At 50.4% G+C, this 23,529-nt stretch overlaps 8 protein-coding genes across 8 annotated transcripts; 5 read left to right on the top strand and 3 right to left on the bottom strand.

The window, feature by feature from the left end:
* Positions 1 to 19: 19 nt before the first annotated feature.
* CLUP02_04461 (uncharacterized protein) lies at positions 20 to 569 on the bottom strand (the record flags this gene model as incomplete). Its single annotated transcript, XM_049283473.1, has 2 exons — positions 20 to 134; positions 205 to 569. The coding sequence occupies 2 exons, from the start codon at positions 567 to 569 to the stop codon at positions 20 to 22; spliced, it is 480 nt and encodes a 159-aa protein (XP_049140616.1).
* A 1,832-nt stretch (positions 570 to 2,401) lies between these two features.
* CLUP02_04460 (uncharacterized protein) lies at positions 2,402 to 2,803 on the bottom strand (the record flags this gene model as incomplete). Its single annotated transcript, XM_049283472.1, has 1 exon — positions 2,402 to 2,803. One exon carries the CDS (start codon positions 2,801 to 2,803, stop codon positions 2,402 to 2,404), a length of 402 nt encoding a protein of 133 aa, XP_049140615.1.
* Positions 2,804 to 3,010: 207 nt separating this feature from the next.
* Positions 3,011 to 4,483, top strand: CLUP02_04459 (uncharacterized protein; the record flags this gene model as incomplete). The annotated part of the gene is made up of 6 exons (XM_049283471.1): positions 3,011 to 3,111; positions 3,243 to 3,373; positions 3,452 to 3,518; positions 3,622 to 3,979; positions 4,141 to 4,168; positions 4,224 to 4,483. 6 exons carry the CDS (start codon positions 3,011 to 3,013, stop codon positions 4,481 to 4,483), a joined length of 945 nt encoding a protein of 314 aa, XP_049140614.1.
* A 102-nt stretch (positions 4,484 to 4,585) lies between these two features.
* Positions 4,586 to 8,960, bottom strand: CLUP02_04458 (uncharacterized protein; the record flags this gene model as incomplete). The annotated part of the gene is made up of 13 exons (XM_049283470.1): positions 4,586 to 4,772; positions 4,809 to 5,099; positions 5,203 to 5,454; positions 5,517 to 5,538; positions 5,613 to 5,777; positions 5,832 to 5,932; positions 5,963 to 6,028; positions 6,077 to 6,208; positions 6,351 to 6,406; positions 6,609 to 6,687; positions 6,758 to 6,802; positions 6,853 to 7,177; positions 7,238 to 8,960. The coding sequence occupies 13 exons, from the start codon at positions 8,958 to 8,960 to the stop codon at positions 4,586 to 4,588; spliced, it is 3,444 nt and encodes a 1,147-aa protein (XP_049140613.1).
* A 2,545-nt stretch (positions 8,961 to 11,505) lies between these two features.
* On the top strand, positions 11,506 to 13,423 carry CLUP02_04457 (POT family protein; the record flags this gene model as incomplete). Its single annotated transcript, XM_049283469.1, has 3 exons — positions 11,506 to 11,509; positions 11,564 to 12,965; positions 13,024 to 13,423. The coding sequence occupies 3 exons, from the start codon at positions 11,506 to 11,508 to the stop codon at positions 13,421 to 13,423; spliced, it is 1,806 nt and encodes a 601-aa protein (XP_049140612.1).
* Positions 13,424 to 15,488: 2,065 nt separating this feature from the next.
* CLUP02_04456 (uncharacterized protein) lies at positions 15,489 to 15,917 on the top strand (the record flags this gene model as incomplete). The annotated part of the gene is made up of 3 exons (XM_049283468.1): positions 15,489 to 15,547; positions 15,617 to 15,719; positions 15,771 to 15,917. The coding sequence occupies 3 exons, from the start codon at positions 15,489 to 15,491 to the stop codon at positions 15,915 to 15,917; spliced, it is 309 nt and encodes a 102-aa protein (XP_049140611.1).
* Positions 15,918 to 18,820: 2,903 nt separating this feature from the next.
* Positions 18,821 to 20,656, top strand: CLUP02_04455 (cytochrome P450; the record flags this gene model as incomplete). Its single annotated transcript, XM_049283467.1, has 4 exons — positions 18,821 to 19,358; positions 19,427 to 19,495; positions 19,549 to 20,157; positions 20,229 to 20,656. The coding sequence occupies 4 exons, from the start codon at positions 18,821 to 18,823 to the stop codon at positions 20,654 to 20,656; spliced, it is 1,644 nt and encodes a 547-aa protein (XP_049140610.1).
* Positions 20,657 to 21,130: 474 nt separating this feature from the next.
* On the top strand, positions 21,131 to 22,740 carry CLUP02_04454 (succinate-semialdehyde dehydrogenase; the record flags this gene model as incomplete). Its single annotated transcript, XM_049283466.1, has 3 exons — positions 21,131 to 21,154; positions 21,206 to 21,681; positions 21,738 to 22,740. The coding sequence occupies 3 exons, from the start codon at positions 21,131 to 21,133 to the stop codon at positions 22,738 to 22,740; spliced, it is 1,503 nt and encodes a 500-aa protein (XP_049140609.1).
* Positions 22,741 to 23,529: the final 789 nt, after the last annotated feature.

The raw sequence follows: 23,529 nt of genomic DNA, 5'->3' as shown, positions 1-23,529 counted from the left end.
GTCCGACGATCATTGAAGATTATGGCTTTTGGGTTGGACGGCGACGGGCGCGGACGAAACGGGGCGAGACGCGGGGAGGTGTTGTGGTGTTGTGTGGGAGGGAGGCGGTGGTGGTGGTGGTGGCTGGGTGGAGACTGACGAAGGGGTTTGAGGGGATTCCGGTGTAATAGAAGAGGTATTTTTTTCCATCGCATAGCGGTATACCTAGATGGGAGCAGGCGAGACGGATGCGGGAGGGCTCTCTTTAGGATCTTGGTCGTGGTGTAGGTGGTGGTGATAGCGGCGAGGGATATGGACGTAAAGACGAGGACGAGCGCCGGATGGTTGATGATGGTGGTGGCGTGCGTGGGAGACCTCGCATCTGTTGGTTCTCCATGGCCCAGACTCTTGTCAGTGGTTGCAAATCTTTGCCCTTTTCTTCCTTCCTCCCCCCCTCGCCATCTCGTCTGTAAGCGACTCCCGGACATCTGTAAGTATTCGTAGGCTTGTAGCCACATGGATGGGGACACTGGAGGGTGCTGCTGGGGTGCTGGGGCCGGAGCCTCCAAGGGCCTTGCGTCTTCCGACATGCAGTATGCGGAATGCGGTCTAGGTGTGTATGCGAATGTGTGAGAATGCGCGTCTCTTTGGGTGTGCTGCAAATGCAATCCGGAGTCGTGTGTGTATGGTGATGGTGGTGGCATGGCATGCGACCGGGTTCCGATGATGAGACGCTGTTATCAGGGAGGGAGGGGTCTGGAACTTTGACAGTCTCCACTCCGGTTCTCCAGGGACCAACCTATCCACTGATACAGATGCGAAAGGTATGGATGGGATGCTATTGCTGATGCTGCCAGAACTGCTAATACTACGCAGGAGAGAAGAACTACTGCGTGCGCGAGTGCGTTTATTGCGCTTGCTTGCCACGATGCTACATGCTACGGATGCCTTGCCAGCCGCTTCGCTATTCTGAGTGGGCGTCTGGGGCATCAGCCTAGACATGGATCTCGAGAGGTGTGATGCGGATGCGGGCAAGGGGTGCGAGCATAGGTATCTCAGATCCAGAGGGCCCCTAGCCAGCATCATATCGAGAAGGATGTGCGGTGAGCCTGAACTTGTCAAGATGGCTTCTTTCTTCCAACACCCTCCCCCTCCAATATCAAAGAGAACCTTGAGCATAATAGAGAGGTTTGCTTCTAACTCTTCAGGAAGAAGATATCCACTCAGAGCACGGTAGCTTTGCTTGCCGCGCCTAGAACTGATCCCCCAGTCAGTGCAAGAAGAGGAGGGGGATCGTTGCGTTTGGGTCTCTTGTTCGCCTCCCTGGGGCAAGTCTGTGCGGACAGTCCGGTCGGGGTGGGAGTGGTGCAACACACACAGCACGGAGAAAGTTTATTCTTGTTGGGGGAACCTAAGCCGCCTGGAGAAAAGACGGACAACGGACACACAGAGACTCAGAGAGAGAGAGACGTGTGTCTAGTTTTGCTCTGAAGAATCTCTCCGCTAGAGGTGAGCTAGAGCGAGATGCCAAGATGGGTTGGCCGTTGGTGGTTTGGGTTGTGTTTGCAGTGTCAGTGCCAGACGAGGGGTTGTCTAAAGCAGCCACCTCCATCTCTTCTAGGTCGGTCAGTCAGTCAGCATGAAGTTCTACCGTCGGCGTGCTTCTAGTCGTCTTGTTGCATCTCCGGTAATAACCCTTATGTCTTTTCCCCATTGCAACGCAAAAGCAGCATAAACTTCGTACGCTTTGACTATGCCACGATTGCTATAGCGCCGGCTTCGGAGGCTGGCAAGGCTGGCATGGAGAATTATAGTCATATTCATTGTTTTGTTCACCTTCCCTCTTATTCAGAACTACTATCCCGCCGGGAGCTTCTCTGGCACGCCTGGCAGATAGCGCCCGCGACGGTGCGGTGGACAGCTCTGCTAGGGCGGCGGTGGGCGCTGTTGCTGGCTGGTTTCGTCCACTTTTGAGACTTTTCTTGACCTTGGCTGTTTGGTGGACTCTTTAGCGCCCTCGACTGCTGGCATGGTTGGCAAAGGGGCTGGACGGGCTGGTTTCTGGCTGGTAAGACCGGGTAAGCCAGAAATACAATTGCACAGAAATAGGGATAGAGGCGTTCGTCTAGAAGGTGACGAGGTGAGTGGGCGTGCGTGAAGAGCATGGAAGAGAGGATGTCGCTACTTCAGGGAGGTTGTAAGAGTTCGTTTGTTTTACGCGATGATGGTGCTAAGATCGTTATCTGGGCAGGCGACGAACGTGGCTAGCGGGGGTTGTGGAGTTGACGAGACTGGAGGGATGGATACCTAGATAGATGGGAAGTGTGGAATGGGATGTCGTCGTCGTGGTGGAGAGCCTCACGATGTGACGAGCATGGCAAGGGGTTTTGGCTGAGCCGTTTCCTGCGCCTTGCATTTTGGCTCATGCCCGGTCCATTTCACGATGTTTAGTTTGGTGTCGGTGCAGGGCCAAGGGGTGTCGCCAAAGGCCTAGCCACAGCATTGGCCCATGGGTTGGAACGACAAGGGGTGTGCTGTTCACGATGTGTGGGCTCCGATGGGGACGACCAGTTCGCATGTCCTTGAAGCACGAGTTGACGCGTGAAATCCTCCGAAGCACATCACGTAGACCAGGGTTCGCGGAGATCCAGGCCACTTGCGGATGCGAAACATGTAAAAACGGATGAGGGACCCCCAACAATAACTCACATCGCGATGCCGACGACAACGGCGATGGGGAGTCGGGACTCGGAACGAAGCCCGCCAGCGGCAACGGGAACGAGGATGAGATGAGTTGAGTGGTTAATCGACCAATCCATGGCATGCAAGACCACCCCTTCGAGGCTCGAAAGCCGGTGGTCGGGATTATTCAGATCCAGGGTTCGCAAGATGTAAGAGAGAGCATTTCAGCGAGGCACATATGGTGAGACAATATCGGACAGTTGGGACTGCAGCTTGATGTCGACCCCTGCCAATTACTTGCAGAGATTTTTTTTCGCCTCTACTAGGGGGCTAGGCTTGTGAATGACGAATGAGCCACTGCACGATTCTTGGGATATGCGAACATGAGAATTGTTTAGATGTTCCTGAGGAGCGCTGTGTTGAGAGATTGGCAGCTACACTTACAGTTGCGTGTGTAAATAAGGCAACAGAAGAGGGGTTCAAGTCTTACGGAGGGTGTTTGAGTTGACTTAGGCAGAGATCGGATTTGATAGACGTTGAATCTTGCTGCTTCTGTGTTTTGGTGTGGTGAAAATTCGAAGGCGATGGCGACGGGAATTGTACTTGCCGGCAGCGGAGTCCTCCGCCCCCCGACTATACCGGCGAGACCTACCGCCTCAAGCAAAGAAACTCAACCTTGTCAAACAAACGTTGGCTGAAGCTCGCCTCGTTCGTAAGCTTTGCAGCATCTGGAGCTGTCCGTTAGATGCGCCAAATCTGACAACCAAAGCCGGCACTGTCGATCACTGAGCGGGTGGTGCGCTCGAGTTGCCCGTGGATCAGACGGAGAGGCCCTTGGCCAAGAGCTACACGGGCCGGTGAGCGTTGGGCGTAGCACCATGGGAGGAGGTGAGTGAGGTGAAGGAGGGGGTGAAGGATTCGATGGACCACGCTCTAGACCGTCGGTCTGTGACTGTCAAGATGCGAGGAGGCTCTTCTCTTCCCCCTTCGAGGCTCACTTGCAGATGTCGAACTCACGGTTAACGAGACCCAGCGGATGGGTCGGTCCCAGTGTCTGCTTGTCTGCGGATGTGGGCTGCTAAGCGCGGGAACGAGGGGCAGTCGGGGGTGGATGAGCGGCACAGGTAATATTGACGCTTTTTGCCCAGGCCTCTCGATGCTTCTGATACGCTCAACACGATGGACGTACGGATTCGAAATAGACATTACATGCAATGCGGATTTAATGTGGATTGCATGGTTCGTTGGAGGTCTGAGAAAAGTGATGAGCGGACTTATTGACGTCTTCCTCCCATGTTTCTACACCCCCTACCCCGGCGTCCGCCGCATCGCTGAGAACAGCGGATGAGCCGCTGCTGCTTTTGTCTGCCTTCGATGAACGGGAATCGGGATCTACTACCTAGATTTCGAGAGTGAGACGCCAGACGTAAAAAAGCCATTCTGCTTATCTGTGGAGATTCATGTCTCTGATGAATCCAGCCCCAGCCCCAGCCGCCGTTTTGCGTTTGTTCGTCAGAGAGATTTAGACTCAAGCTGATCGATGGACAATCTTTCCCCTTAAGTCCCCTTCCCGTCTCCGCAAAGCAGCGGCCGTCGTGCAGCTCAGCTCAGCTCAGTTCTGGAGAAGGTCCAGGCGGTCGAGGGTGTTCGCGCAAGGGAGAGGTCCACCAGCCCACAAACCCACGAACACCGAACCCAACCCCCGCAAGACCCAATTCTTTTGTCATTGCTTTGGGTTTCCACTTTACTACTGCTGCTGCTGCTTCGCTCACATCATGTTGAGGCTAAACGATGGGAAGACGAACGGGCCATCATCACATAATCATTCCTCATCCATCATATCAGACCGATGTGGAGCACAACAGAGCCGCCGGCGTTCAAACATCACTCCAACGAAGCACGATGGCGCCGCACGTCTCCCAAACTAGTTTGCCTTTGCCTTGGAACAAGACATGTCAAACTCGCCTCTGTGGGTTCTACGCATACGTGTACGTGTACTGCGCTGTTGTTGGGAAACTTGAAAGGGACTTACTTGCCCTGGAGGGGCGTCCGCTGCCAGCGCCAGTGGATATGAGGAGCGGCACAGACTTAAACTGCTAAACCAGAAGAAGCTTCAGTGAGCTTCAGTGCGTTTGCATGGGGCTGACATGGCGAAAACGAGGTCGGTAACTGTGATAATCTGCGTCGTTGGCAGGGTCCCTAGATGCTGTAGGGGCTGGGTCTGCCTGGCTGGTTGGCCTGTAAAATCCCCGACCACCTTGTTCTTCACCCTCTTCTCCTGCGTATGAGTGCGTGTGTTTCTTCTCTCTGTGTTTGTGTGTCTATGGCTCGCTCGGCCGGGTGGCGGCAAGGTTCGCGCGAGGCTGTGCGCGTCTTCTTCTGCCCTCACCGTCCTTGCGTTATCGGAGAGAACAATGCTTTGTGGACTTGGCTCCGGACTTTCGCCGTTACGTTAGCTTTTTGCTAATTATTTTGTCAAATATCACGCCGAGATTGGACGCCCACCACCATCAACAGTCATACTATCAACCGTGCCACTACAATGCGCGATGGATCCACGGTCTGCATGGAATCCGTAACATCTCGCCCCGTACCGCGATGATGACGGCCCCAACAATATCGTGTCCATCTCGGACGATATTCAAGACCTTTGAGATGGAGGGTCGGGAAATATCATCCTCTCTGAGGGTGGTCCCCATCCAGCCTCGCTCAATCGCTGTTTTAAGTGGCATAATTTCCTTCCTACGCCAGAAGCTGTCTGATGCAGACGGACCGGTGTCGGTGTACTGCGACCTCACCCATTGCCAGTGGGTGTGAGATTGATACCCAAGCGATTGACCTCTCATATGCCGCACAAGACAGACACCTGCGCCAGCCCTGCAAGAAGACGTTTCAGGGTTCAATGAGGCGCTTCTGCGTTGCTTATCAACTGCAGCCATAACATAACGTACAGATGGGTTGCGTGAGAGGGTGTGAAGCGGTGCTGATCCCTTTTCCATCCAAACACACCCTCTCGATTTGCTGCCCGCTCTGAAAAGGACCCTGAACTTGGATGATGTGGAGGGCTTGAATGACGCCAGTGATCGTCCCGTTGTCTAGACCTCTTGCACCCTTTGCTTCATCCACTTCAGTCTCCAGAATTCCTTCGTATTTCGGGGTGCTTCACTGACATTGGCCTGTGAAGAGAGGGGAAGAGCCAGGGATCGTCTCTCGATGATGTGAGTTTTGTGGAACAATAGCTCGGCCGACGGTTGATGGGTGAGGTGAGGTGCTGGTATTGCGGGTTAGCCGGGGAACATACACTTGGCTTTCGTGAGCTGATGCGTGATGTGACATCGAGACGGGAGGAGCCATGATCGTGAGGCGTCTAGATTCACGTGTCATTTTCTATCTTCTATTGTGGGATCGAGGATACCGCAGCGGTCTGGTGCATTGATGTCGATCGGCGATGTCGGAATTGTGTCTGGGTTGCTCCGGATTCGATGAGATGGGCTCATAATGATAATGAGGCATCAGGAGTGTGTTGCCCGAACCTTCCAAGACTGTACTGGATTTGAATGGGGCATCATTAGAGTCTGTCATGAATTTCTACAGTAGCTATTTTATATCAAGGTAAAAGATATCTGCTCCGGTTCGTGTGGCTACATGTAAGTTCAAACTGGACGTGAAGAGGAATTCAGAGGGCGGACATGATTTGAACCTGCAATGAAATATGTCTCTGTGTAGCAAGATCTATCATGTTCCCCTGGTGTCATTGGCGTTCAATACAAGGTACTAACAACTTAAGTTTACTTTGCCTTATCTTCATCACAATGATAAGGCCTACATGTTGCATGAAAACACAAAACCCATATCGTCATATTTCACGACAAAGACAGTCGAGATGATGATGTTTCGTAATGAGAGATTATTTTAACGCATCTGTCCTAATTCATAGTGATACTGACTGGATAATAATTGAATAGGAAACGCTCGACATCGAACATCTTCGCATTTTGTGCCACAACACATACTACATGCAAAGCCCTGGTCATCTCAGTTTTCACAGTCTGGGACCCTCGATAAGCAACTACTTAGTGATCAGCTGAATCAAAACCTCTTTCTCAGTCTACCCAGTAGGACTTCCTCAGCGCGCTGGGGTCTACTGGTCCAAGGCAGCTGTGTGCATATTCCCTTGTAGGCTGTGTTCACGCGGTGACTTGCGCATCTTCCGCGGTGATGCTCGCAACCGCCGTCGCCTTCTTTCTTTTGTTCTCATCTTTCCTCTTATACCCAGGCAGACCGTGGCTAGCAAAATCCATTCCAGATACTGTAATTGTTGGCGCTGAAAAGTTGCTCAAGGTGCTGGAGGTATCAACATAGGCTGCCTGAGGTTCGTCCACTAGTTTGTCTTCGTGGAATAGCCTCCCGATGGCCACGGCAGATTCCAGTGCCTCTTGAGCTTCTCTCAAAGACTGTTCTTTGATGAACCGTTTTGATGCTTTCTTAGCAGCTTTCTTGGCAGCCTTTGAATTCACTGGTATTGCTTGAGAAGCCGAGCCGCCATTAGTAAAGGGACATGGTGTCTAGATTTCACTCATCTTGGCCCTGTTCCATGGCATCAAACCAAGATGTACTGCAGTTCCAATCAGAAGCAGCAGCAACGATAGAATAATCTCGATAATTGCCAAATACAGACACACCAAGAAAGCTGATGGAGCTTCTGTAATGGACGCAGCAGACGATGGACCCGTTGCAGGTTCTCCGGGTCTACTGAGTTGAATCGCCTCTTGATTCGCGCGAGCTCGAGAAATATTCGGGAGACTCTGCGGAGTATCAGATCTATCTTGGGAAGTGATCGCATCATTTGAAGCCTGACTGACCTTGGGTACGGCCGGCCTCGTCTCTGTACCTGCTTTAGTCTGGCCCATGCTCTTTTGGCATTGCGGCTGGCCTCCTGAAGCAGGGGTTAGGGCTTCATCGCTTGAGACGTTGACGATTTGTGACCCAGGGAATGACACTTGGATAGTCTGAGTTGCTGCATCAACTCCAACTCGACGTCTGCTCTGTTGGTTTTTTAGAGACAGTGTTGGGCCCGGAGGAGACATCGTAGTGCCTGAAGCTTTGGTGACTTGTGGCATAACTAGTCTCTTCTCTCCACCCAATCCAATTTCAGGCATGTTTACTTGACTTTGTAGCAAACATCTTGGATCTGCGGAGGCATTATTATCCCTCGAAGCTATGCTGGCTAGTGTTACGGCATTGGCTTTGCGTGTGGTGCTGAACTTGATCGTATCCGCCGACTTGAGTGGCTCGTCAGTAGGGACCATCCATGAAGTGTGGGCTGTACTTTGATCAGCCATCGTATAACATCTGAACATTGAGTAGTACAGGAACTGACCTCTTGATTTAGATATAGTTCTCCAGGTGAGAATCGAGGCTTGATTGACTTTGAATTTCTTGAACCATTTATGTGTGTAGTCTACCGGCCACACCTGATAGCGGAAGTTTTGAGCTTCTTGGACAGCTGGATGAACTAGCAAGATTGCACATGACGTCGGAGTGCCTAGACGACCCTTCAAGACGGGCTCCTCTATGTCTTGCCAGTTGGTTAATCCGTCTGGGTGAAACCGTTCTGGCGGTGGCGGAGTTAGGACAGTAGTGTATGAGCCTTGAGAAATACGCCACGCAAAGACAAGGGAAGCTCCTTTGATATACTTCGACCACGCGCAGGGGCTTTTCGTTTGTCGCAAGCATAGGGGATTGCCCGAGTCCATCAATGGTCCCATGGCGGTGGTGAGCGTCTGCATCCCTCGTTGAGCTGCCCATTCTTGAACCTGATCCTTCATCAACCCGCTCCATAACACCTGCTTATTCTCCAGCCAGGGGCAAATTTTGAACTGTCTAATTATCTGCTCAAATTCCTCGGACGTCAGATATTGAGGACAGGCTGTGCGAATGAGGGCTTGGCATGACGCAGTCTGCGGACCAAGCTGGCCCACAGCTTGTTCTGATTTCTTCACCTCTTTTGGCTTTTCCTGCTCTTGGTTCTTCAGCTTCTGTTCTGGTTTCGTAGACTGTTCCGAATCCATAAGGTGCTTTGACTTCTTAGGCTGTTCTGGTATCTTGGGTTGCCCCGAGGTCTCAGATTGCCCCAATTTCTTGCATGGTTCCAATTTCTTGAGCTGCTCTGGTGTTTTGGACTGCGCCTGTTTCTTACATTGTTCTGTTTTCTTGGGTTGTTCCACTTTTTTAGGCGGCTCCGACTTCTTGTCCTGCCCCGAATTCCCGGACTGATCTGGTTTCTTCTTTAGTGCCATGGTATTCAGGTGTGAAAACTGACGAAAAAACGACCATGAATCCGGAGAACTGGATAGAGGATTCATGAGCGTGTGTCTTGATTTATAAAAGTTGATTGATTGATTGGTGTATTGCCTCGGAATCATGTGAAAACGGATGAGAAAGTTACAGCTGGAAGTGTATCTCACAAATGACAAACCCCATGTGAGATCATGAATCTATTTGGCCACGAGCGCCTAACGTTCAGCTAATGTTCCTTCGAGGCTTAAACTGAAGTTGCTACCCCGCGCTGACATGAACATGACGTTGAGTTCACGGTCAGAACGATCGAGTTGCACGAACCTGAAGGGTCGCGCTGCGGCAAAAAGCAATTCCTTGGAATCTGGCTTCAGAAAACAGCTGTTTGGGGTTCTTTGACCTTGCGAGGTGTTGCGGCTCCTCAAGACACTTAATCTAGCGGGAGAAACGCACTTTACAATATCTCACGTTGATTACCCCAGGGCCGTCAGGGATGGCATGGGGTAGTCGAATGGAATAATACATCGGCTTCCACTACCTTCGAAAGCGAGAGGAACAAAACTTCAAGTTGGAGTAGGTAGAAGACGACTATGTTTGGACTACTTCCATACCAGCTGGAACATACACTCGACGAAGATACTCGATCACATCTCCACATTTCCACATTTCAGCTCAGTTGATTTGTTGTTAGTTTCGGTCTTAGTTGCCGGCTGCAGCTTACTAGAAGCAAGGAGAGTCAGGATGTTAAACAGGACTTGATCTTAGTGGCCACCAATCACAACATGCCCATTTGAATAGTTCCGCACAAGTTCAAGTACAAAGTTCCTGAGACTGGTTTGTGATCTCGGGGGGCTGCATGCTTTGATATGGTTCTCTCAACATTGAGAAACGTGAAGATACGTAGTTCGTTCGACATATAAGGCGGTATTGTAATGTTGAGTATTTCTTTTTCTTTTCAACCAGACATAACTACGATGGCTTGACTACATTGCTGTGACGTCACTCAAAGCTGTTTGAGATGAATCGAAGACCACTTGCGCGGAGATATCTGCGTAGACATATGAGATAGATGAACATAAGAAGCTTCATTGACCTCTAGGATGCCCGTCAATGGACAATGTTTCCGGAGAAGCAGTGTCTTCTGCTTTTAGCAACAGGATCTGCGTCGGAAGCTACCAAAGCCTTATTCGTGAGTTTTACTGAAATTCGTAAGCATCACGTCCCCGCATACCTATGTTGAAAAACTCTTGGTTCGAGGGGAAATCTTGGGCCATCCACGTCCTTCTTATACTGCAAGAGGGAGAAAACCGCACAGTCAAACTTGTCACTCGCTACAATGGATGGCGTGCTTTCACGGTGGGCTTGAAAGTTGGAACGTGCCTCCAGTGCTTGTCGAATGTGGAGAATGCTCAACCAGATTTCCCACCGCCAAGCATCGCAAACCTTAAAGATTGCGCGAGAATTACACAGCCAACAGCGCCAGAAAGCCACAAGAACTCCAAAAACGATGTATCTTGTGCCTGTTCGGGCGCTCTCGCCGCATCTTTCTCACTCACGAATGACTCGTTACGGCTTGGCCGCCGAGACATCTTAAACAAGAAAAGGGGGCGGCGAAGGATACAAATACTCACTCATGCCTCGGCAAGATGACAATGATGCCATTCTCATAGGCCATATTGGTCTATTTGTTACGCAACTCGAGCTGGGATTGAAGTTGGGTGGATTATGGCGACATTTCTAGTTTTTCACAACAGCTCGCTCGACTGAGGATGCGCCGGTCCCAAGCACTAATAAGCTTTCGGTCGTCCCGTCCGGCGGCCAACTACGGCAAGGGGACAAGCACATCAATTTCGTGGTTTGGGGATATCTCTGCTCTTGTTGGATGTGCAACGACAAAATCCCCCACTCTCGCAATCACGCAATCGACGTCGTGGGCTCCCGTCATGGAATGCCGGCGGATAAAAGACCGATAAGGGTGTTGATATCGGCCCGCCTCCATATCTGTTGTGGACATGGGGTCCCGCTGGCCGGGGAAGTGGGCAGCAATTATGGTAACGTTCCGCTCTTGAAGTTCCCCAAACACCAAAGATAAGCGGCATTTGGATGCTCATAGATTCAAAAGAATGCGAGAAGTTCTCCAAACTTCTTATAATTTGTGAAGATTTCGCTGGTTTTCCAGCCTTGGAATTAAAGAGACATTATCCAGTGCCCAGACGGGAGCTAGCCACCCACTTGCCGGGACTAGGATATGCATGGGGTCAATGGCAATGTGCCAATGTCGCAACAAGCTTCCACAAGCTCGCGATCAATCTTGGCCCCGCCTTGGCCGTCTGGGCAGGCCTGCGGTCCCTGAACAGGATAGTTCGATGGGGCCCTCCTGTCAACTTTCCTGGAGATCTATCTCTGGCTGCAACGTTCCGGAGACTAGCAGATAACATATCAGTAGGTGCGAGGTAGGTCAAAACTCAGTTCCCGGGCCTCCTCACCTTCTCTTCCTTCAGTCTCTTAACCTACGCTGTCAACTTATACAGAGCAAAGTTGATCACCATGGGTAAGTTCTCTAGCACAAGTTTGATGTACGTCTAGTTCGCTTACATGTCTGCAGCTGAGAATGTTATTGGTCTCAACGTGCACAAGGTCGTCGAACCCGACTCCGACCAAGGCGTACACCCCGAGAAGGCTCAACGAGTTAGTACCCTCGACGTAGAGTCCCAAAACAACTCCCTCGATCAGGCACACTCTGTCATCGATGATGATGCCTACCCGGCTCCGACTGCTGAAGAGCGGTCGACGCTTCGCAAAGTTGCAGACTCCATCCCGATCACATCATGGTCTCTTTGCGTGGTAGAAATGGCCGAGAGAGCATCATACTATGGTGTCAAGGCCGCTTTCAACAACTATCTCCAGTTTCCACTGCCCGAAGGAGGTCCTGGCACCGGTGCCATCGACAAGTCCAAGCCTAATTCCCATGCCGGCGCTCTTGGTCTGGGACTGCAGACAGCCTCTGCCGTGGGTCTCCTCTTCACCTTCCTGGCCTACGTCATTCCCATCTTTGGTGCGTGGATTGCAGACGTCAAGATCGGCCGTTACAAAGCCATTGCATGGGGTGTTGGTATTGGAGGTGTTGCCCATGTTATCATGGTCGGAGGCGCTGCTCCGTCAATCCTGCAAGCCGGCAAAGGTGTTGCCCCGTTTCTTATCAGCTATTTCCTACTTGCCATCGGAGCCGGTATCTTCAAGCCCAATGTTGCACCGACAGTCATCGACCAGTACAAGCACCAACGCGAGTACACCAAGGTGCTCAAGTCGGGAGAGAAGGTCATCGTCGACCCTGAGACTACAGTCAACCACATCATGTTGATCTTCTACGCCTTCATCAACGTTGGCGCCTTCTTCTCTATCGCCGTCGTTTACATTGAGAAGTACCACAGTTTCTGGTTGGCATACCTCGTTCCTGGTATCGTCTACTTCCTGCTTCCGCTTTTGCTTGCCGCCACGTACAAGCGCACAGTCAGAGTCGCACCTCAGGGTTCCGACTTGAACCGCTTCGTCAAGATCACAGTTTCCGCAATCAAGGCGAGCAAGGGAAACATCTTCTCCAAGAATGTGTGGCAGAACGTCCGCCCTACCGCGCTCGCCGAACGGGGAGTCCATGTCGGCTACTCTGAGAAGGATGTTGACGATGCTCGCCGCACGTGGCAAGCAGTTCAGATCTTCCTCTACATCCCAATCTGGTACTTGAACGATGGCGGCGTTGGAAACGTCCAGAGCAACCAAGGGGCGGCAATGACATCTGACGGCGCACCGAACGATTTGCTTAGTCACTTCAACCCCTTGGTCATCATCGTCTTCTCACCCTTCATGGCCAATGTCGTCTACCCCTTCCTCGAGCGTAGAAACGTCAAGTTTGGACGCATCAGCAGAATGACAGTGGGATTCGTTTTGGCCATCATCTCTTCCCTCATTGGTGCATTGGTACAATGGCGTGTCTATGAGACGAGTCCTTGGTAAGTTTTCCTACAGATTGACCTGGCACCTGAGAGGCAATGCTAACATTCTTTGAAGTGGCTACGCTGCCAGCGACTGCGACGACGTCTCCCCTCTCTCGATCTGGTGGCAAATTCCCAATGTCGCACTCGGTGCGATGTCCGAGATCTTCATCAACGTCACGGCCTACGAGTTGGCTTATGCTCGCGCCCCGGAGCACATGAGATCGACCGTTGTTGCTTTGTTCCTCTTTATGACAGCCTTGAGCAGTGCCTTGGGACAGATTCTTCTTCCGTCTATCGCGGACCCAACCCTAATTTGGGCTTGGGCTGCCCCTGGTATCGCCCTCTTCGTTCAGACCATCGTCTTCTGGTTCAGACACCGTCATCTCAATGACGATGTATTCATGACGTACAAGGAGGACTTCGAGAGAGTCAATTCCGGGGAGAAGAAGATTGATGAGAAAGATGAGAAATGATGGGGGAAGATTTATGTTTACAGATCCAGAAGAGTTCCAGATGGTTGCTCGATTGGCTCCATCAACCATGTAAATCAGTTATCTGGAGCTATCAATCCTGTTCTATTTATATAATTTGACGAATTGTATTTGTACTAGACCATCTGGTATCTTTCATCACGTGGCAAATGTTCCAGGTGCTGTACATTTTTTAGCAGTGCCAGCGGGGTAGTAGCGTTGGACTGAGGTGAGTTAGCTCTTGCATAACACCGACGATGGTTGAGAGGTGCATCTGCGCCATGTTGTCTTTGGAGGCTCTGTAATCGGAGCTTCATTGGTAAAACCCCTCTGGCTGAACTATGGGATACGGGAGTACACAGCAGTCCTTTCACTTGGCTTCACTCGTCAATGCCTTGATCGCTATGCCAAAATTGTCGTCAGCTTCCACCCCCTGTTACTACTATCCCTGGCTAATCCTGGAAATAGTTCTTTTTGTCCTTACGGCAACCCACAAAGCTCAAAGTGATAAACACAGGCAGCTAAAAATATTGAAGTCAAGAGTTGATTAGTGGTAATGTCACTGGATTTGCAATTTGACGTCCTACTTTGTTGAAGCTGATTACTATTACTAAAGGGATCAACTAGCAACCTCAGATCTTCGATTTGCACTTGCACATATACTTATATGTGAGTAGAAATGTGCTGTTTATTATCTCAAGCAACCTGTGAGAGCGAAAGAAGCACGGCTCGGGCGTGGTGGTTCGTGAAGTCGGCCAGGTTGTAAAGTTTCGGCCAACCCTGGCCCGGATCCGGTCCGGACCCGACAGTTCGCATTCGTACTCTGTAGCTCGTTTTTGCAACCTGGGTTGCGGTAACGTAGAGCCTAGAAACTAGTCCGGGACACGATCTTATGGAAGTAATTCCGCTATGACGATAGCAATTTGGGCGATGCACTTTTTCATTACGTATTCCAAAACTGCCTTCCTCAGACTTTTGCAGTCGCCAATACATTTAGTTTAAGAGTTGTTCCCTCATTGATCGCACCTGGTCCCTATTTTCCACAAAAGTCAAGCAGATAAGCCAACAGAGAGACAAACGCAGTCTCTTTATACGCTGAGTATTGGGTAGGAAAGTCTCATATGCTCTCTCAGACGAACTTTGATGTGGCCGCGCAGCAGACTGAAGCTTGGTGCGTGACACAAGTGTAGTGCAGCGACTCGCGGCACGAGTCATTACCAGCGACCTTGTATGTCGTCGCTTGAGCTTTTCAAGCCTTCCATATCCATCAATGTCGATCGGTATTTTAGAACCGAGAGCTGATATCAAGGGTTATGAACAGCCATGATTTGTGTTGAAGAATCTTGAACAATGAATGCATGGTCCTGGCCTGGAATGACCTACGTAACCTTTTGACACTCTACGTAGGTACTTCATCAATTAATTACGTTATTGTGACAACTGAGGACTTGAGTCAATCTCCAAAAGAGGTACAATCTGTAAGCTCGGCCTGACTTATTCACAATTTTGCAAGATGATTTTCCGAGAGCATCCTCGTTCAGCTAGTATTTTGTCGACTGGAGTTCGAAATTCTAATAAATGAAGGTCTCGACCCTGAGCCGTCTTCCCGAGAGGCTCGACTTGTAATTTGGGGATCGTATTGCGTCGTCTCATTGATCAGGACCCCTGCTAGGTTGCTCAATACGGCACCCGCGGAGCCAGCAACGACTTGCCAGGCGTCTGACCGGCGTCTGACCACTACAAGCCATGTGGGATGCCGGAGTCCTCAGACTGGGGTCCCGTGGCAACTGCTATGAGTGATATGATTCTATCATCTATTTGTCTTTGTCTTTCGTTGAAGAACCTTGTTGACTGCAATTACAAGTTAGCAGCACCCATTCGTTAGTTGAGTGGTCGTGAACCGGAGAGATTGACTCGGGCTGGAGCGGAAAGAACGAGAGATGGCGATGAGCGACATGACATGTCCACATGCAGCTTAAATAGGCACTCTCGCCCACTGAATGTCGAAATGGCACTAGGCAGAAATCCTACTCCTTTCTCATTGGCAACCATCAGACATCAAGCCAAAATGACTGCCTTTCTCAAGACCTTCGCCCTTGCTTTTCTGCTCATCCAGGGAGCTCAGAGGTAAGCATGCTCGTTATAAACCCCTTCTCCCTCTCAAGAATGACGGGGGCTGATAAAACATACCAATAGCAAGGACCATAGCAGTCACAACTGCTGCCTTTTGACCGTAGAAGGATGGATCCCCAGAAATGACTGGACGAAGGCGGTTTGCGAGGAGCGCTGGGGATCGGTGGTAAGTATCTCTACCACTTGACGTGACTTCAAAAGCTAACAATACCAACAGGCTACCTTTGACGGCGTCAAGTGCATACAGAAGCCTGGCAACGTGATCAGCGGTGAAGACTTCTTCACCGCGTGTAAGCTTTATGGGTACATCAATGGTTACCAACAATGGGAGAGGGGTGCTGGATACCGTGGCACTTGCTCTTGATATGTGCATACTTGTAACTTGGGGTGGCTATAATAATCTTGGAATTATCGCAAAATACTTTTAGCCAGAGTCTGCACCTGGTTTTACTGCCCAACTACTTAGAGGCCTATTTTGATGCTATTACGCCATAAACTACGGCTTCCGTGACTTGACGAGCATTATGCACTCGGCTATGGAACTAGGCTATGCGATACAACTCGTTTCTACTTTGAGATATCATGTGCCTCTTATTAAAGAAGAAATCCCGCGTAAGAATGAGAAGAAGAGATGAACTGTACATCCAGCCAGCCAGCATGGATGTTCTCCTCTTGTCATCGGAAAGTAGGAGTTTGATCACCTCGCGCCAAGGGAGTCTTGTCTAAGAACTAAGACCCTGCTGTACGGAGTAATACCGCGCACTCAGCTGCTTGAGATGAGTTCACTGAAGAGTGGAACCGGCTTTTCGCTTCCTAGAATTAGACTTTGCTCTGATGGTACCCATCACTGACAAGGCGAGCCGTGTCTTCTGCCAAATACTTGGACCGTTGTTATGATGAGAGTTAGAGATGGAGCGTCACTTCTGAATATTCAAAGACCGATTCTGATAAGTGCTCATGTGCTTGACATCCTTACGGTCTATTATCTGTTTCAAGTTCAAGTCAATAAGCAATTGAATGTCTTAATTAGAGCAATGGGGAGCGATTCAGCAAGGATTGAGATCAATGGCACTGGAAGTAACGGCACTGAAAGTCATCATCAATTCTAGCAAAGAGGCACGGTCGTCAGTGCAATTCATGTTGCGTCTCATCGAGGGATCGAGCCTGGTTCGAAGGTGGTGGGATACTTCGTCTCATAGTTAGTGCGATTGGTTGTATGGCGGGTTTACACTTGATCACGGACTCTCTTTCATGCTCAACTGTTACCTGCTGAATGCGACTCAAGGACACTCGAAATTTGCATCTAATGCTCGCATTGGAGGAAGGGAGGTTGGGACAATGATTCAGAGTAATGCTTCCTCAATGATTATTGGCAAGGGGTTGCTTGCTGCCTGCCTTTGCTGGGCGAGTGCAGCAGGGAATACTTGAGGCATAATCTTGAAGTCAAGGTAGCGGCGCCGCAATGCGTTTACGATGCCCTACAGCGTACGGGGTATGGGAACAGAAACTTAGTTGTTGTTGCTCACGTATCCGTACTCTGTACACAAACCCTTCAAGGCTTCAACATGTCTATCCAATCAACGATTCAGTGCGAACAGACAAACGATTACTGATTTGACAGCTGATATTTGTCGAAGGGTGGGTTCAATCCGCGGCGAACTCCCACCAGGACGATCATTTACGCGCCGGTCCCAATGATTGTGGTACGAAGGCGATGAGCTCTAGAGCGAGAATTTGCTGTCATGGTTCTCTGAGGCAATGCACCTAGACTGTGGATACCTGGCGAACGCAGGCCTTTTCGCCCTTCCGCACGTCCCCTTCTGAGAATAGCGGAAGCGAGTCACTAATTTCTGCTCACGATGGACAGAAAAGAAATGTACAAGCCGCCGCAGACAATGATTGGAAGCTTAATGATTTTACAATACAAAGTGATGAGACCTTGAGATGGGTAGCAGTATCCGCAGTCGTAGAGGAGTCGTCTCGAAAAGACTAGTAACTTCAATCTCAAGCAATGCGAAAACGAGCTACCAGTCGGATCCGGTCCGGAGTTCGGGCTGGACCGTTGACCCGGTCTTACGTTAATCTTGCAGCTCTGTTGTGGGCTTGACCTGCGAAACGCAAAGGTTCTAGGCACTTTGTACGGGAGACAAGCTATTGCAGCGATGGGTTTCTGCCGAGTTTGTGCTCTTTCGGAGCTATGTGGTGGGTTGATGGCCAGCTTCCAGACTGCTGATTTTTCGTGACGGACCGGTCAAACGTAACGTAATTCGGGCTATGACCATTCATAGGGAAGTATGCCGAGCGCCCGGCACGCCGACCCAGCCCGGAGGAACCGCTGATTCAGCGGCGACCCGCACCGGTTTCGACAAAATCGGCTTCGTGACGAAAGGTCTGAGACACCGTAGATGGTAGTCCGTTTCCCCGCCCACGCCCGCTAATCATTTCACCGCCGCCATGACTGGCCCCTAGCTGGATGAATGCCGGCGGGAGGCTCAATGCGGCTTGGCGTAGGAGAGATCCCGTGTGGATCGTCCCTAGCCCTGCCGCACATGAGAGCGCTAGCGGACCGGATGTCATCCTGCATCGCATACCTTACCTGTAGTTGTATCTGTGTACGAGGTACGGCTCTCTGAGCGAATCATAAGCCCCGGATTACGGGGAATCAGTTCCGTCTGAGGGAAGACGAACTGTAAATGCCAAGCTTGAACGACAGTGTCACAAAGCCCTCGCTGATGGAGTGTTCAGCACATCATTGTCCGAACTATGGGGAAGAGTCCACAGGAGAAGAAGAACTTACCGCGGGAAGTATCTGTGCAGCGATGGACATGGAGCTGTCCAAACTTGTTGTGCTGCTCCTTCTTAACAGAGCTGAGACAATGTACGAGGTATATACTTGATCCTTTCAGTCATGGAAGGTGACCAATGTGTTTGCATCAAACGTGTGCCACGCATCCCCGCAGCCCCAGATCTGTCGTGACCCTAGATTCGACACTTGATTTAGGTCCACGTAGGACTACGGGAAGATGCCTTTATTCCGTCCGAGCGGCGAGTGAGGGGAAAAAGGTATTCACCTCTTGTCGTTGTGCCATACTAGCTCCTCGTTGACGTCAACTCACATTTGAATGGCTGGATACGACCATGCTCAAGCTCCTATAAATACTACCACATCGCCTCCCCTGACATGCTTCTGATTTGCAACATCAACGCAAGGAAATCAGAGTCAATCTCAACTTGGACCTTTAGTTCTTAATGGGTAGACCGCTAGTCATGGATGAAGCTGGAGCCGCAATCTCTCTCTTGGGAGAAACGAGATACACTCTCGACGGCTCGGCCAAGCCCCTGTCTTACTTCTTCACGACCATCCTACTCATCATATTTGTTTACTCCCTCCAGGGAACAAAGCTCAATACCCCATCAATCAACCAGAAGAGAAGATTCGAACTTACGGACAGCCGCCCCAAAAGGAACTACCTCCTCAACGCGAGGAAGTTGATGCAGCAATGGTTTACCGCGAATCCAAATAAGCCCACACAGATGATCACGGATATGGGTAATACTATTGTGCTGCCTCCCTCGATGGCAAATGAAATTCGCAACCATAGTGACTTGAGCTTCACCGCGTTCTCTCAAGAGGTTAAGAAATCCGTCCCTGAATGCGAATCGTATGACAGAAGACGAAGAGATACTGACAACTCCATGGCCCAGTTCTTCCAAACGAAGTATCCTGGCTTCGATGCATTCGCAGAGGGAGGACATGACAGCATTACACTAGTCGTCATCAACAAAGACCTAACCAAGCAGCTAGGTACGGGCAATAATCTCGGATCGTTCTTGTCTTCACAACATTCCATGACGCTAACAATGTAATAATAGCAAAGGTCACCGAGCCTTTAGCTGAAGAGGCCTCCCTGGCCCTCCTGAAGATATTCACAGCAGAGAAAGGTACAAAGGAGCAAGACGTGCAAACAAGATAGAGATTCCCTGACTTTGACTAGAGTGGCACTCTATTCCCATGCGCGCAACACTGCTCCACTTCATCGCCCGCATCTCTTCCCGCGTCTTCCTTGGCACCGAACTCTGCCGAAACGAAGCTTGGCTCGAAATCACCAAGAACTACACCCTTAATGGCTTTACTGCCGGTGACCGGCTTCGCGAATACCCTCCATTCCTCCGACCCATAGTACACTGGTTTCTCCCCGGATGCCAGGAAGCGCGGAGACAGATCAAGGCAGCCGCCAAGATCATTCAGCCCATCATTGACGAGCGGAAGGTCCTCAAGGCCAAGGCGGTCGCCGAGGGCAGACCGGAGCCTGTGTACCAAGACGCCATCGAATGGTTCGAGCAGGCTTCCAAGTCCAAAGGTACTGCGTATGACCCTGCTTTGAGCCAGCTGTTCCTGTCGACGGTCGCCATTCATACAACTACCGATCTTTTGGGCCAGGTTCTGGTTGATCTGGCAAAGCATCCCGAGATCATTGAGGAACTTCGCAAGGAGGTTCGGACTGTGCTCCAAGAGGGTGGTTGGAAGAAGACGTCTCTCTACAACATGAAGCTGCTTGACAGCGTTGTCAAGGAAAGTCAGCGCATCAAGCCCCTGCAGCTTGGTAAGTGCAAACGTCATAGCATCCGGCCTCTGTTACTTTGATGTACGGTCTAACACATCCTGTCTTTGCAGCTAGCATGCAACGTATCGCTATCAAGGATGTGACTCTTTCTGACGGAACCTTCATCCCCAAGGGAGCGAACACGGCCGTGTCTTCCCACTCTCAGTGGAATGCCGCGGTGTACCCGGAGCCGGAAAATTGGGACGCGTACCGTTTCCTCCGGATGCGAGAGGAGCCCGGCAAGGAAAATGTGTCGCAGCTAGTAAGCACTCTGCCGGAGCACCTCGGCTTCGGCCACGGCAAACATGCTTGTCCCGGTCGCTTCTTCGCTGCCAACGAGATCAAGATCGCTCTCGTGCATCTCCTACTCCAGTACGAGTGGAAACTTCCCGTCGGGGCCGATACCTCGATCACGGACTACGGCGTCAATCCGTTGCTGAATCCCGGCTTGGAATTGGAGATTCGGAGGCGGGCGGATGAGGTTGACTTGACGTGCTGAGCGATAGAATCCCCAGCATCAGTAATCAGGTGCGGTACTGTTACTTGGGAGGGAACTTGGGACTGCATAGGAGGACGTAGAGTGACTAGATGATATTACAGAGGGGGGCTTGCTATGATGTTTAATAATCGGGTGGGGTTTCACTCGTCTCGCGGTTCTCTAGATTTGCAAACGCCTCAAGATCGGCCTGACTAGTAGGTAGTTGCATGGACCTCAAAGGTTCTCGATAATTTGGAAGACATGTGTTCCGCTTAATTGGCTATGTGTCGAACAAAGACGTCATCTTGAATACTCGGCACCATTTGGAGGCACTTCTTGAGATGCGGGGTCGCGGCGGACTCGAAATTCAAGTCGGCTATATATCTCCGCACCTATATGTACCTTAGCCTGCATCAGCCGCATCCCCATCAATATCCTATAGACTAGAAATTCCATTTACATTGCAAGGAAGTTGCTGCTCCAAAAATCAAAATCATGGCTCAAGATCTGCCTTTCAAGGTATGTTTTCCAGTTTTTCAAATTTGTCGCCTTCTCTGCTAACATCATTAGCTCGCCAATCCCGATCTTCTCAAGACGGATGCTTACGTCCACGGTTCCTGGGTGGAGGCATCCTCAAAAAAGAGATTTGAAATCGAGGACCCGGGAACTGGGAAAGTCTTTGCCTCAAGTCCAGACTTTGACCGTTCCGATGTCGACGCAGTGGTGAAATCATCCCATGAAGCTTTCCAGACCTTCCGCTACGAGAACCCGAGGTCTCGAGCCAAGAAGCTGTTAGAGTGGGACCGCCTCATTCGCGAGAATCAAGATGACATTGCCCAAGTTCTCACCCACGAGTCTGGCAAGCCTCTCGCAGAAGCTCAAGGCGAGCTTGACTATGCGCTGGGTTTCACGTGGTGGTTCGCTGGAGAGGCCGAGCGCATCCGAGGAAACATCTCGACGCCGTCTGCACCTAATCGGAGAGTCGTAGTCGTGAAGCAGCCAATTGGTGTAGCTGTCGCTCTGGTGCCCTGGAATTTTCCCATTGCGTGAGTACTCAATTTCACTCCATGACCATTGAGATGCAGTCCTGACAACGTGTTAGAATGATTTTACGCAAAGCCGGCGCTGCATTGGCAGCAGGTTGCACCATGATTGCGAAGCCGTCACCGGAGACACCATTGACGTGCCTCATTCTCGCACACCTAGCCACAAAGGCAGGATTCGGGTCGGGTGTTTTCAACGTCATCACAACGTCTCTCGACAACACCCCTGAAGTAGCAGAGGCTCTTTGCAAACATCCTCTGACGAAGAAGGTCTCCTTCACGGGCTCGACCAACATTGGCAGTCTGATCGCCAAACATTGCGCCGAGGGCCTCAAGAAGCTAACCCTAGAACTCGGAGGAAATTGCCCCTTCATCATCTTCGAAGACTGCAACCAAGACCAAGCTCTGGAACAATTGCTTGCACTAAAGTGGCGTCACGCAGGCCAAGCTTGCATCACAGCCAATCGCGTCTACGTCCAAGACGGGATCTACGAGGAATTCCTGGAGAAGCTAGTCGAACGAACCAAGAAGATCAAGATGGGCCACGGAACCAAGTCGGATACGACCATGGGACCCCTGACGACACCCCGCGCCATCCCCAAAGCCCAAGCTCACGTCAAAGATGCAGTAGAGGCAGGTGCAAAGGTCGTACACGGCGGCCGAAAGGGAACCGAAGTCGGTCTTGAGGCTGGATACTTCCACGAGCCGACTATCTTGCGCGATATGAAGCAGTCTATGCTTCTTAGTCGCGAGGAGACCTTTGCACCCGTTTTGGGTGTGTACAAGTTCAAGACCGAGGACGAGGCGGTGCAGTGGGCCAACGATACGAGCATGGGTCTGGCCAGTTACTTCTTCACCAAGAATATCGACCGCACGTGGCGGTTGATGGAGAACTTGGATGCTGGAATGATCGGGATGAACACTGGCAACTCGTCGGCGGCCGAGTCTCCATTTGGCGGTATGAAGCAATCTGGCTACGGAAAGGAGTCTGGAAAGGACGTGGCGATTGAGGAGTACCTCGTCTCGAAGACTGTGACTATGACTCTGGAGGATCATTACTGACGAAGGAATACTGCGGGTGCTTTAAACCATTCTATGTAGCGATGCCCATCCTCTTTATATAGTTGTCGGATTGGAAGTCTAATTCGACCGCGGCATACAGCCGACTGCGCAGGGGCCAATTGGGGGCCCTATTTACGACTATCGTAGCCAGCCCAACCTACGGTTAGAACCTCCTTTTTATACCTACGCAAATATTTATATAGTTTAATTAATCTCTTCGTTAACTACGGTTCGAACTAACTACCTTATAATAGGGATATTAATACTAATTAGTAATTAAATTCTATTATTATAAATTAGTAAGGTATCTCGCTACGTAGAAAAAACGACCTCTTAATACCGTACGGGATAGGAGATTCGTATTAATTAACCTTATAAAAGTAAACGAAAAAGGGGGCGATTCTCGAATATTATACGGAATTGAGTAATTATAGCCCTTTACTACTTACGAGAGGTCGATATTTACTATATTAAACTACGTTAATTAATAGAACTGCTTAAGTAACTAGCCTTTTACTATCGCCCTAAGTAGCTTTTTTACTAAACGATTTTTCTACGGCCGGCCCGTAATTAGAAATTAACTAGTTAAATTAATAAAAATATAATATAAAAGAGCACCGCGCGATTAAAAAAGGGGATCTCTAAACGTAAATATTTTTATTTAGTAACGAAAGTAACCTTATAAAAGTTATTAAGCTAAGAGATTTACGGTATATAAGAAAGTCTATTATTACGAGGACTTTATAAATATAACCTTAAGCCCGCGATCTAAACGACCTCCTCGTAGCT

The sequence above is a fragment of the Colletotrichum lupini genome, chromosome 2, assembly GCF_023278565.1.
Source record: "Colletotrichum lupini chromosome 2, complete sequence".
In the NCBI taxonomy this organism is placed as follows: domain Eukaryota; kingdom Fungi; phylum Ascomycota; class Sordariomycetes; order Glomerellales; family Glomerellaceae; genus Colletotrichum; species Colletotrichum lupini.
This window is presented reverse-complemented; position numbering and strand designations above follow the sequence as displayed.